The following is a 14,306-nucleotide window of genomic DNA, read 5'->3' as shown; positions in this document are numbered from 1 at the left end:
ATGAAGACCTCTTTGAGTGTTATCTGTGTACATAGTGACATCATCAGTGTTTGTTTTTTTTGTTAAGTGAACCTGCATATAAGCAAGCTTCCCTGGGCCATTGTTCTCTACCTTCCTGACTGCAGACTACATGACCTGGGCCCAGGTGAAGCGCTAGTGAAAATGTTATGTATACGTTTTTTATTATAATATCTTTGATGCGTCATAATGGCTTGATGTAAATCCTGCTATATTTTGCAATTAAATCTCTTTGTGCGTTGGAACCAAAATAATCGCATTGGACAATGTTTATTGGTAGTTATAAAATTAACATAACACCTGTGAAGCGTAAACAGAGTTTTATGTTACAATAAAGCTATTCTGGTTTTTGCATCAAGACCGCCATCGCAGAGACTATGGAGAGGAGCCGTATGGTCTAAGGAAGGGTATGAAACAGATTAAGCATTACTACTTATTACAGCAGTGCCAGAATGTATTATGGAGTAAAAGATACACTATCTGCCATTTTTACTCACCCTGCTTTACACAGGTCTTGTTGTGCAGCCGGTACCCATGCGGACAGTCGCACTGCTCCTCCCCAGAGGGTAAGATCTCCGTCCTCACCCCCTCCGGACACCGGCAGGTTCTGCTGTTGTTGGCTTTGGGCAGACATAGGAGGCTGCAAGGATTTGACGTGCAAGCATTCTCTCCTGCGTGGGGAGGAACAGAAACCGAGTAATAATGAATAATATCACCTCTGTTACAGCAGACAGTAATAATGCTATCACCAGGATGATATTTATTAGATAGGTTAATAGGGAGACTACAAATATCCAAGGGTCTGTCCAGGTGTGGCCTTGGGTAGATCTCATTACTCCTGCAGAATAAATCTGAGATATAGACATGAGATAGCAGGAAGCCGGCCCAGTGATGTAGGTGAGGGGAGAGGGTCCATCCTTAAACTTGGGACCTCCTTCAAAATATCTAGTTTTCTCCTACCTTCTAGTACTATGTCACGTTTGTTACCTGTCCATTTTCCTTTATAGAAAATCTTCATATCCATAACTCCAGATAACCGGCCAATCAGAACCTCTGCCTGAGCGCCATTGTACTTGGAGGCCCTGAAGATGCTAAGTTGGGACCAGTCGTCCCAGTAGATCTGATTCTGTGACCAGGAGAAACGCGTTAGAAGTGTTACGCAGCCACGCTGGTGAATGCAGGAAGACCACACTCCCACTTACCTTAAACACTGCTATTGCGTATGGATGGGGAAGACTGTCTAAGATCACCAGCCTTTGCTGCCCATTGAAGTCGATCCTCTCTATCCGATCCATATAGGCCTCGGTCCAGTAGATCCAGTTCTCGTCTACGGAAATTCCATTGGGCCATTTAATACCGTCAGCCACTAGATGGGTCACCGCAGAACCATCCATCTCGCTCTTGTAGATTCCACGTCGATCGTCGCCCCAGTCTGTCCAGAACATCAGTCTGGGATAACACAACCATGCTTCAATACATTTTATTTATTTTTTAAGTTGCGCGGAGATCAAACCCCCAGAAAATCTCACATTAACATATCTCAGTAACACGATAAAACCTACACACTTCTACCATTCACTACGATCAATCTCTTCCATATGCCACATCGGTCCTTATATTCTATATTCCCTACCATAGCTACCAGTATGTTTTTGGAGCGTTGGCGTAAACCAGAGCACCTGGAGGAAAACCCATGCAAAAACGTGGAGAACATACAAACTCCACACAGATGGGGCCCTGGTCGGAATTGAACCAATGACCCCAGCACTGTGAGGCAGCAATACTAACCACTGTGCGAACCAAATATTCATGTTGTTACAATGTTGGAACAGCCCCCTACCATCACATATCCCCCTTACATGCCTAATTGTTCTATTTTAAGACTGTTCAACTATACCCCCTTAATTCCTGTGACATATCAGGCCCCGTATGATGCCACGCTAGTTAGGAATCACCAAGTCTTTGTACTGAGCTCTACTCACCCAGCCTTAGGCACCAAAGCGAGAGCCCGGGGCCGCTCCAGAACAGAGGAGTTGACAAGAGTCAGACGCAAGTCCCCGTCAGGGTTAGCGACCTATTGATGGAAATACATCAGGTGGATATACACATTATTAGACTGGTTCTATAGAATAGGACACTGTCTTGTGAAATGTAGAACAAGATAACACCCAGGAATAAAATCCAAGGGATATAGGTTAAGTGTATATATTACCGCTACATACCTCAATTTTTTTAATCCCGGCATCGACCCAATAAAGTAATTGGCTGAGGGGATCGAACGCCAGGGACTCCACGGTCTCCAGTCCGCTTCTGACAAGGACCTGCTGCCCAGAGCTGCCATTCAGACACAGTCGCTGCAAGAAAAGGACGATATTAGCGCCATTTCCCAGAGATCCCACAGTGATCGCGCTGCCGTTCTCATGGAGAGAAGTGCTGGGTGCGGATCTGTGTCTTCACTTGGGAACAAGATACAACCAGGAAACATTAATACCGCATTCAGTGACAATGAAAATACCGTAGAAAATCACAGTAACAGCCGTGAACACAGCGCCTTGAATTAACTCTACTCGCTACCAGCAATCCTGAGCACAGGGAAGCGTCAGGCGTGAGATACTTTCCATGTATACATATTATAGATATAGCATTTGTTCTCTCCTTTAAGAACTGAAAAGCTGTATATGCTTCTGACTAACAGCTCGTCTCATATTCAGACAATGTTTTGAGAGAACAGTCAGCTTGCAGGTGTCTCGTTCATATATAATTGCTAGGTGGTGTTTAGTACTGAAACTCCTTCTGGATAACCGTTACTTTTCTCATTACTATGAAGCCATGACCTTCCACCTCTACATATTTCTGATATTACAATATTCCTGTATATGTTATATATGGCTCTCCTGCCAGCGACGCTGGGCCTTCCCTCTTTTGGTCTTTTTATATATTCATGACGTATGAACGAGGAGGAGTTATTGTGACAAAAATCTGTTCTGTGTGCAATCGTCAGAACACCACTGACCTCGTGAACTGCGCCGTTCCTACTTCTCACCAACTGGTTAAATTAACTTTTTATATCTCTGTATCCAGTTTCTACTCTCCTTGTAAATCAAAATAAGATAACCCTCCGTCATTAGGAAGATTGCTGCTTTCTGGTTTCACCCGTAGCTTATCAAAGAGGAGCTGCAGCAGCTACACACCACATACAAGCGGGGTGCTGGTGACTACTCTACAACAGCAGCCAGACAGCAACAATAGGACTGGTCAGTACCATTAAGAGAATCCTAAACCATCTGGCAAAGTAAGCCCAGGGTGTATGTTCTTATTAAAGGGATTAAACAACACTAGACTATTACCTGAATAATGTCCAGTGTGACATCAGCCCAATATAAGCAGTTGCTTTCATAGTCAAAATCCAAGGCCACAGCCCCCCGCAGACCCTTCAGCGGAAGCTCCTCGCTGACCCCGGACAAAAGGTCGTGCCGGTAAATGGCGTTCCTCATGGCGTACAGGATGAATTCATTCTCCTCTTTAGGAAATCAGACAAAACAATACTGTGAGCAACAAGGTTCACACCACTAGCCACTTGTAGTATCCGAAAGTGTATCCAATAAAAATGTCTGTCTGTGCTACAAATCAGGGTTCACGGCAGAAGGCCTTACAGGGCAGGATTTCAGGTTCTCCTTATAGTCACTACAGCCGCTGGGAGAGAAATTGTTTCAGTCAGCCGTAGTAAGAAGAGAGGATAATATATCTAGTTGGAGCAGAGGTTGATCTCAGATTCCAGTGACCAGCTCATGTGGAATATTATTTCAGACAGATAGCAGCCCCTGTTCACATACTATGGACTGAAAGTGGGTCTTACATCACAATAACTAAAATACAGAAACCTAATCAGTCTCTATATACAGACGGATAACTAGAAACATTCTATACATTGTCAGCATTACGTAAACCCACAGATACATCCCCAGGGATTCAGCTGAGGAGTTAGAAGAAGAATTTTACCTCCCACCGGACACGGGACCTCTTCTCCATCCAAACGTGTCTCTACGTCTCCCCCAGAACAGGTATCTCCGGAAATCCTGCGGTAACTAAACCGAGGACCTAACTGTTAAAATGTGCAGCAATGATGTAATATCTCTCTGGTATCGTATGCAATTCATATATTAAATAGAAATCATCAATATCTAAATATATAAAGAAAATCCCAGCCCTGAGTATACTGCTCAGGCCATACTTAGCTACATCATCAACGAGAAGAGGATGGAACAAGTCATGTGGTTGAGGAAATGTGTTGGCTTCAAGGGAACTGAACTAAACCACTAGAGGCCCAACAGTATTCTAACACACGTCTGCAGTTCATGTATCTCTGCAACACTCACCCTTTGGTTCGCTTGTAGGTTGTTCCCACTGGACAAGGAGATGGGATAGGATACAAGTTGCCTGCGAATTCTGGGTCAGGATCACAGACTTCAGATCTTAAGTCTTGATTTAGTTTAAAGCCATAATCACTGAAGATAGAATGAAAAAACTTAACCAACCAATATGTTCATTTGCACATACATCATAAGTGTTAACAAAATCAGACTATAAATCTAATCCTTACCATTCTCATATCTCCAGATATAAAACTCCTGAACTAACAGTATTATTACATCAGAATGAATAGGTATAGAACTAAGCTCACTTTGTATTGTACGACCGCTCACAGACACGGAGTTGACATCATGGCTTTCATATAAGAGTGTTGTTGTATTTTAAACATGCAAGTATGTAAATACGAGTAGTTATAATACAGCAAACTGTTTACTGATAAACGTCTGCAGTACTCATACAATGTGCGACAGTGACAAGTGGAACCTATGAGTAAAAGGAAGTGACACAATGACAACATTCCCTACCACTCAAAGTCTTCTCTGGTACAAGAGCAGTTGGAGGTTGTAATAGGTCGGTCAAAGTCTTCTCCATTGAAACAGGTGGCGTGGGGGGTCCGTCTTTTGAAAACAGTTTTGCGCCCCAGTAGGCACTCGTTGCCGCGCTCGTCCGATGGGGACCACAGCTTATAGTCGTTCTCTGAGCAAGGAACTCCTGCGGTAAATGATGGCAAACACCAACAGTAACAACATGGGCAGCTCTTCCTAAAGGGGGATTCTACTCGGACCGCTGACTTTATACAAGTAACGGCATTTGGGGCTACGGCTAATAATTGTTAGCGGAAGGCTACGGACCAGTGGTAAGACTTTATTCCCAGTCTATACATAAAACCTGGGGCTTATTCATATCAAACAGCACATGGCAGAACTAAGAAAGGCAGATATAATATGTCCGTACCGAGGACGTCACTGGCGTTGACCTGCAGTATAACCCAGCTGTGCCCCTTCCCGACATATGAGCCGAAGATGGTAAACACGGTGCTCTTCTCCCCCGGCTCAGTCAACAACCCGTACACGATCAAACCGCTTTCTGAGAAATTAAATCTCTTCCATGTCTCTCCTTCGTTTGTACTATACCTGAAAGCAGAGTGCAGGGAGACTGAATAAGAGCATAAAGAAACCAATATTTTAGTAATTTACTCAAACAATCACAAAGGGTGTTTTTTTTTGTTTTTTTGAGGGGTGTGGACAAAGAATTTCCACCAGGTGGGTAATAATCACCCTCCAAAACTAAACCCATCTGACAAATGTTGTGGGAATACAGTTAAACAATCTCATACTTACTGTAACTGGTTGGTTTCTACTCCTTGAGCAATTGCCACCAAAATCCCACCATGATCTCCCCAGGTGCAGTAATGGGGTCCAACGAGGGACTGCAAAAATAAACGAAAAAAGGCACAATAAAAAAGAAAATGTGATTGTTTTTTTAGAACCATAGCGTCACAGTTTTCAAGCGATTTCAGATACCAAAGAAGCAGAACCCAGAGAGAAGCACGAGAGAAAGTTCATACAAGGTACAGAAGAGGCAGAGGGTCCACGAATATATATATAATATTTATATATATTAATAATAATTGGAGAATATAATTACCTCTCTCCACCTAACACCGGCACTGCTGGAGACATACAGATTTATTTTACCAATCACTTCCCTTCCCACTGAACCTAGAAGGAAAACACAGAAACACGTACAACAGTTACATCCGGGTATATATGAATTGTAAAGCGCTACGGTATGTGCTGGCACTTTGTAAACAAATGATAATGATTATATGAACTGAAGCAGAGACTCATCCATCAGAAGTCGTATCTGAACCCACCCACAAGCAACGCTGTCGTGGACACGGCCTAGAACCGCAAACAAGTCTACAAGACTATGAGCAGAGATAACGGTGCATGGACACTCCAGGAGCTCCAAGAACAATTGCTCATGGTGGAACAGACTAGGGACGCCAAGAGAGATTTTGGGCCCCAGTACAGCATCTTCTTGGGGCCCCTTTCCATAGCCCCTGAAGGGGTGTGTGGCAACATAACTTGGTAGCTCCTCCCACTACACAGTTAGGCCCCACCCCTTCTCTCTCGGGACCCCTGAGCGTGACACCACAGAACTTCTGAAAAGGTACCAACTAGAAATGACATTCTCTGTTCCGCTTAGAGCCGATAGGACAGAACTTATGTATAAAGCGAGGTCAGATGTATATGTGCATATCTACATAATTAAGGACATTACAGAACATGTCATTATAGGGATATCGTGAGACAGAGTCAGCAGCGGTAGCATTTAAGCACACATTTTAAAAATGATTAAATGATGTCCGGAATTAAAATTGATGTACTGGAAACTTTCCAATAATTAAGTAATGACAGCAAGGCAATATGAGGGAGTGAGCACACGTACAATGAGGTTAAACTGTATGTACATAGAGGAAAATGAAGACAGGGAAAAGCCCGACCCCCCCAGTAATAGGTCAAAGTCTGACACCCACCATAGATTAGGGAGTAAGCTGGAGAGAGGACAAGAGGAACGGGAAATACCCCCGGCTATGTCAGAACCCCCTGTGCCGATGATACATAAAGCCCAAGTATCATTTATTGGTGTCACCTTACGGTGGATAGAATGATAGCTCTCAGCATCACTATTACAAATAAACCCACACACGACAACAGGTCCTTACCCGTAGCTGCGATCAGCCCTGGCGCAGAATCCTTGGAGACGATGGGCATAACGCGCCCCTGCGACGTCATCTGGCTGAGCGGCTGAGCCAGGTGGAGGTGACAGCCCTTCGAGATCTGTAAACAGAGTATGTGAAAGACCACATATTAGACACAAATCTATATACAAGTTAGAAAAGATCACAGAACATGTTTTCAATTAAGTTACCCAACTGCATCATGGACAATGGTTGGACAAGCAATGAAATCAGTTCCAGGAGACAGAGGGACACTCACCGGGCAACGAGCTGCCTCTCCATCGCTGTATCCCGGAGCCAAGAGAAATTCCCATGTCCCTCCTTTGTCGTATGTGATGACTGAGGCCACGTTCTCTTTGGCAAGAGAACCGTTTACCATATTAGCAATGTACACGCCTCTCACACCCTTCACACGGTGAACATCAGCAAACGGTTCATTCTCAAGATACCTGGACCCAAAATTAAAAGTAGCCCATTTAAACTAACAAAAACTCCCATTTACAAGTTCTATATATAGTCTGTCTCCCTCACTAATGTACATGGAGATGTGTAACCGTACACACAAAAAAAGTGTAAAATAAGTACCTTTAAAAAAGCATTTTGAAAACAGAGGAGGCTACAAAAGGTTACACAATTGTGGAAGATTCTGGGCTCTCTCAGTCCTGTCTATTTCACAAAATGAAAACTGCACAGAAATGGCCTTGTGCCGACAACAGGGGGACTGTAAAAAGGGTGTCAAGAGACTGTTTGCTGTTGACCAACCCACCACAAACATCAATGTCTGATACCTGACCAGCGTTTCCTTCCCTGCTCCAGGATTGACATACAGCACATTCTCCAGCGAGACAGAGAACCGCAGGCCCTCGGCTTCCGAAATATACAGGTTGGTTACATTGTTGCTGTGCTTGACGCATGCGAACACCTGATCCTCAGACACATCAGTGATGTAATATTCCTGGGAAGGAAGGGAGATTACCAACATGTAACAAACTCCAAACATTGCACTTTATAGCTATCAGTGTGCGACATCCAGCTACATCTATTTCACATTACAAGATATCGAGTCTCGACATGTAGCATTTAACCCTATTACATCTGGGGTATGGTGTAAAAGGTGAAGAATGTGGAGAAGTACACGGGGTGGGATGTATTGACCAGAGTCTTAAACTATATCTGAGTTTTTAAAATGTGACTATTCCCACTATAAGATCAGCACTACTGACCCCCATAATTTAACATAATTATGTTGCAATCTGTCCACAGACTTCATGTGCTAGTGTAACGAGTTACTGTTTAATCAGAGCACAGCGTGAGGTTATATAAACAGTATAACTGAGCAGAAATATATAATGATTGGGAATGTTGTCTGTATAACTATATTAAAAGCAGAAATTAACCAGGAAATTTACATGTAATGATTTCACTTCATGTTGCACTAACTAGTAACCCCCTGTAGATGGCAGCACACAGCAGGTTACCCTATGAAGTAGTGCAGAGTCCGTTACTCACAATGATCGGATGTCTGGTCACAAACTGGGCTGATCGCATTGGTTTGCGGTTGTAGGATACCCACAGCTGGACGGAGGACTGGTCTTTACTGCCCAGAAGATGCTAGAATAAGAGAAAGTACAACAACGTATGTAGTTATACACAAATCATATAAACGACTAACCAAAACGTGTCCATATATTCACATGTAACAATCCAGTTTAAAAGGCAATAATAAATATTACTGACTTTTTTTCCCAACCTTGACCAACTATTTGTATTTCCAGTGATATTATACAGCAAAACTTACAACTTAATATTTTTCTACAATACCTGAATATTTTATACAGTTCCAGACAAAATATAAATGCACAAAATGGAGTCACAGTTGCTCATCACTTCCTGTTCATAGGTCGCAAAGTGAGGAAAGTTCAGAGCTTACTGGGAGGATTCCATGTGATATCTGCCAGGGCCAACAGTTAATGATGCGTTTTGGTTCCAGAACACAATATTACTGTTTACTAATGACCCACGTACCATGGTCTTTGTAGCAAACATGTAGTGTTCCCTTAGCTGGAACCCGTCCACTTCCTCTATTATAATCTCTGTGTCGCGAGACTGGAAGTAGTCGGTGCTGCGCAGAACGGTAGAGGTCCCCCGGGGCTCGTGGCGCTCAACATAAACCGTGTTCGGTTTGTCAAGAGGAGCTATACCCCTATGTATAAAACAGTGTATAAAATAACAAACAGGACACAAAACACAAATAGAAAACAAACTGCATATAAGCTGTATTATACCGCCGAGAAACAATTTTTTTTCCCCAATTTCTGGGAGGAATGCGGAATTGTGGCCCCAGGGGCCCTCGTATCCACATATGGGGGAATTGCCCAACTATTATACCTTTCTGGACCAAAGCACATTCTATTATTAACTTTTCGGGAAAGCCCCCTCGGTGGAGGGGGTGTTGGTGCCCTCCTAGACATGTCTTTGACCACGCTAGAAGCCGCTGCCAGGTCCTCACCATGACCGTAGAGGACAGGATCCTTCATGAGAAGCTACCTCATTTTATTTAGATGTTTTACAGCTATTTATATATCTAAAATAATTTGTTGTTAGAATAGATTTTGAAATGTTGTCTCGTGCAATACAAAACTGACAACCCCTCTTTCCTCCCCTGTTATATACAAAAAAAAAAGGGGGAGGGGGTAAAACACTATTGCTTGTTGCTGTAATAAGTTTACTGTTATTTTGTATATACAGGTTCTTTGAATAAAAACAAAAGGTTTAAAAAACAAAACAAACAGAGAACAAATGGGGGCGGGGGGATTGGGCAACTGCTTAAGGTCTCCGGGGTTTATTTTTAAAACAAAGAATTAAAAAAATTTAAAAAAAGATGGCAGTGATCACTCCCCCGTGTGTCAAACGATTCCCTGCACTGAAGGGGGAAGGTGCTGTCCAGCCACACACGGTATAATAGACCGGTATGTGTGATGCAAGTGGGCACCAAGAACCACCACTGTAACCTGAGATCATACTCAGCCTGATGCAACAAGACTATTACACAATCCACCCTGAGCTTCCATAACGGGGATCGAGTACTCCATGAGCAACACATGCCGGCACTCTGGGTCAGATCATTGGCCAATGGGATGGACAAGCCAAGTGGCTGAGCTTGGCATAGCCAATTCTACTAAAGGGCAAGTAGTTGCCATCAATACACTTTTAGAAAATGTTATTTTTCGGATGATTGGATCCAAGGAAAATGCCCGGTTTGTGTAGTCAGGCAGAGAATGTTTCTGTTACACATTGTTTGTGGTTAAGACATTAAATTACCCTAAATCGGGTGTAATAAACCCCACCTACCAGTAAAATGATTTGACGTGCTCCTGAATCATTATCCACGTCTGTCCAAAATCTTCCGACTTCCAAAGCTGTAGGGAAATTACTAGGTGAATACAAAAGATCTGAAACAGTTTATCAGTGATACATTGATTTCCAGCATTCCCTGCTAGTGACTCACTCAGTAGTCACAATATGGTCCTACGTGTAGACTACCGCACTATACTACATCCACATACATTTGTTCCAGAGAGTGGGCACAATAAAACGGTGGCACATAAGTGTATAAGAGATCAGAGCGGTGAGAGACAATCCGGTGAGAACCAACAAATTGGCTTTAGGATGACAGGCATCAGATCACTGTGTGTGTGTTGTGTATTAATTTCCTATTGTAGGCCCTTAATTGGTATTGCCAGCAATATATGTACGACCATTATTGGTATTTTCAGCTTTGCTCTACAGATGTTTAATACATTTTCCCCCAAAACATTGCATTTTAAGAGCACAGATCTTGATAGGGGAATTTACAGCCATATTTACAGAGAACCAATGACCCCCGTCCTACCTGCTTGTTTGGGTGTGACTTGTCATAGGCCAGAGCCAGGTTTGGCTCAGTGCTGTGCAGGAGGAGTTCTGTCGGCTTAAAGGGAACGGAAAACCCCCTGACCGTAACACAGAAATCTGTTGTGATCCACAGGTAGGGGTTATCTGCATCGACAAAGATGTACTGAAACACAAGGAGGGAAGACACCATCACTAGGGTAACGTTAGTCACTGATCACTGGAAATACTGGAGAGCCAATAATATGTACTGTTCAGACGAATCATTAAATTTTTGGATTGTGAACTGTAAACGGATCATGTGACCAAGAGACCTCAATTTAACAACTAAATCAAGACAAGATGAGAGTGTTGGGGTGAGTAATTTTGGTAACTTTATGGTGACAGATGGGGTAAATAGAAGCCGGGTCTGCTCTACCATCAATGCTGAGCTGTTAAATGATACCTGGGGGTAAATGTATCAAGCTGAGAGTTTTGACAACCCAATCAGATTCTAGCTATTATTTATTTAGTGCATTCTACAAAATGATATCTAGAATCTGATTGGTTGCTATGGGCAACATCTCTACTTTTCAAACTCGCCGGAAAACTCTCAGCTTGATACATTTACCCCCTGGTGACTTTCCACTATACCACAATCTGCACCAGCTCACGATGTTACTCCCAACCAAAGACACCAGACAAGGACGCCGAGGTAGCGACAGCAACAGAATTACCCTCTTGTTGTCTGCGGGACTGTGGAAGAATTGGGCCACGGCTGGAACCCTGCTACTGCCGGATGAATAAAGGAACTTCTCAGATATTCTCTTGAAGCTTTTCCCATAGTCATAGGACACGTAGACCTGCAAAGACACTCAGTGAGCAGGTTCGGCAGTTTATCCAAGGAAACCTGTGTGACATGGCCTCAAAACTGTGGCAGACAGGCAAATATACCGGATTAATATATACTGTTCTGCAAAACATACATCGTGTGTGCACAAAACCTCACTTCCCTACATATTTATGGACATGGATGGAAGCTGCCATCTTGGTTGACAGATTAAATGAAATATTCACAACTGTGCTCCTGGTTTATCTGGGAGATACGGCTGGATGTGTCTGACTGATATAATATAAGACATTATATGTAGGTAACACTTCAGTGTAACATCCGATTAACCCTTGGTCTGTCCCAGCAACAGTGTTGACACCACCGAAACGCAAACTGTTTCCTGTGAGCTCAGCTAAACACGGACGGCTACAAGTAGAAACTTGTTTACTTTGACAGACAAAGAGGTAACACAGTCCAATGTACACACGGAAGTTTACACACACATATGACCTTGGCCTACAGCACACTCACACTTAGAGGAAGTGTAACATTCATATAGAAACCCAAAGACACAAAACTAAGAATCAAGAAGTATAAATACATTGTTGACTTTTTTTTTTTTCAAAAAAGAACAGTAGGTTGATTACACTCGTCATCCACATCAGTCCCTGCCCCATTGGAGCTTACAATCTAAATTCCCCAACACACAACAACAGACTAGGGTTAATTTTGTCAGCAGCCAATTAACCTACCAGTATGTTTTTGGAGTGTGGGAGGAAACCCTGAGCACCCGGAGGAAACCCACGCAAACACGGGGAGGACATACAAACTCTGTTATAGTAAATCTAGTTAGTTTAAAAACAGGATGGAAGACCCCTAACGTGGATGATTCTTCGTACTGCAGCCAGCACCACCACAATAAGTCAGTCTGTGCAGTTGGTGTATTCTGCACACCCCTAACCTGTATGAGGGTAACCCGGCAAAATGCATCCTGACCTTTGCCATTAAAACGATCCAATATTATCAGGGAGCTTAATAATCCAGACCCTCTCAGTACAGGTTTAAGATAAATCAGTGCAACTGTACATTACACCGGTAACAAAAGTGTCATAAACACACAACCAGCGATCTATGTGCTTATACACACGGACGGCTTGTGACAGCCGAGCAGAGATAACTGACACACACTAAGCTTTACTAAGACGGTTACTGAGATCGGGACAGGAGGACACAGAGAACTCCAGGCTGGACATCAGGACATACTCACATTACTGCTCTTCGTACCCAGAGACCCCAGACTCTCTCTGGTTAATCCCACAATGACGTTACTCCTCTCTCCAGCCCAGTGGACTACGATCTGATTGTGGGAGTCATTGAGGCTGACCTGGAACAGAAGAGATCAGACAACACTCAGACAGTTCTAATCAATCTCTTTATAGTACTCTAGAATTATCCACATCTATGTATAACTGTACGGGGAATGAAATATGAGATTAATTTACTGATGAGCTATCATTTAAACTTAAAACATTAAGTATCTTGAAAAGCATAGAATAACCTTTGTAGAATAAATGATATTTAGATATGATGGGTCATGGACAAGACTCATTTTGGGTCATCCAATTGCCGTGATCCAACAATTTGCCTTCACAGCTGCAAAATTGTAATGCAGACTGGGATTATATCTCATCATCTACACGTAGCGTAAGCTGCAATTGCATGGACTGAATCCATATCTATGAAATTGCAGCATTCAATTCTCCAGAAACAAGTGACAGCGAGGTATGAGGCATGGAGTGTATGACAGTACACGTACATAACCTCACCCAGGTGCATATTGTCAGTCCATAAAGGGTTTGTTATGGGGGATTTAAACGTCTCCCCTTGAGGTACGCACCCCTCCCCCAATCTCCCTTCTATGCCACGAATTGGACCTCTACACAAACACACCAACAGTAACAGTAACCTACTAGTATGTTTGTGTCACTAGTTCTCAGCGAATATGGCTCAGCCCACAATACAGATGTCTCTGTTTGTAGACCATGAGTACACTTTTTAGAGCCAATCTTAATAGGAAGCTTTTAGTGCATTGTTTGATAAGTAAATATTGTAATACAAGGTGGTATATTCAATTAGATTTCCGGTCCGGAACGGGCCACAAAGTCAATCCACGATACCGCAATAACATGGATTTCCGTGCACACCCCATAGGGTTGCGTAAGAAAATCCACATTCTTGTGGTACCGTATTACCGTCAATACTGCGCACTTTTCGCGGTAACGCACCGGAAACCTAATTGAATATGCCCCTAAAACATCTTAATACATTAGCCCCATCTACAACACAGACATACCCCCTCCTTTTACACCCCACCATAAAGTGACAATTTAAACTAATTTACAAAAAAATAAAAAGAAAAGTTAGTAAAATGCGCACATTGCTTTGTACATAGCATGATATGGTCAAATGTGA

The 14,306-nt window shown here is 42.9% G+C and overlaps 1 protein-coding gene across 1 annotated transcript in view; it reads right to left on the bottom strand.

Annotated features, from left to right (window-relative positions):
• SORL1 (sortilin related receptor 1) overlaps positions 1–14,306 on the bottom strand; it is a 59,104-nt gene that overhangs the window by 26,747 nt on the left and 18,051 nt on the right. Inside the window, exons 2-22 of the mRNA XM_075190428.1 lie at positions 13,102–13,218; positions 11,740–11,865; positions 11,028–11,189; positions 10,487–10,554; positions 9,161–9,338; positions 8,645–8,746; positions 7,924–8,090; positions 7,395–7,584; positions 7,121–7,235; positions 6,037–6,110; positions 5,730–5,818; positions 5,344–5,522; positions 4,914–5,100; positions 4,395–4,523; positions 4,018–4,103; positions 3,366–3,538; positions 2,241–2,372; positions 2,001–2,092; positions 1,221–1,467; positions 1,006–1,144; positions 516–689 (exon numbers count right to left, since the gene is read on the bottom strand). Coding sequence (XP_075046529.1) covers positions 516–689; positions 1,006–1,144; positions 1,221–1,467; positions 2,001–2,092; positions 2,241–2,372; positions 3,366–3,538; positions 4,018–4,103; positions 4,395–4,523; positions 4,914–5,100; positions 5,344–5,522; positions 5,730–5,818; positions 6,037–6,110; positions 7,121–7,235; positions 7,395–7,584; positions 7,924–8,090; positions 8,645–8,746; positions 9,161–9,338; positions 10,487–10,554; positions 11,028–11,189; positions 11,740–11,865; positions 13,102–13,218 — 2,926 coding nt within the window. The remainder of the gene's footprint in view (positions 1–515; positions 690–1,005; positions 1,145–1,220; positions 1,468–2,000; positions 2,093–2,240; positions 2,373–3,365; positions 3,539–4,017; positions 4,104–4,394; positions 4,524–4,913; positions 5,101–5,343; positions 5,523–5,729; positions 5,819–6,036; positions 6,111–7,120; positions 7,236–7,394; positions 7,585–7,923; positions 8,091–8,644; positions 8,747–9,160; positions 9,339–10,486; positions 10,555–11,027; positions 11,190–11,739; positions 11,866–13,101; positions 13,219–14,306) is intronic.

The sequence above is a fragment of the Mixophyes fleayi genome, chromosome 11 (assembly GCF_038048845.1).
Source record: "Mixophyes fleayi isolate aMixFle1 chromosome 11, aMixFle1.hap1, whole genome shotgun sequence".
Classification (NCBI taxonomy): Eukaryota; Metazoa; Chordata; class Amphibia; order Anura; family Limnodynastidae; genus Mixophyes; species Mixophyes fleayi.
This window is presented reverse-complemented; position numbering and strand designations above follow the sequence as displayed.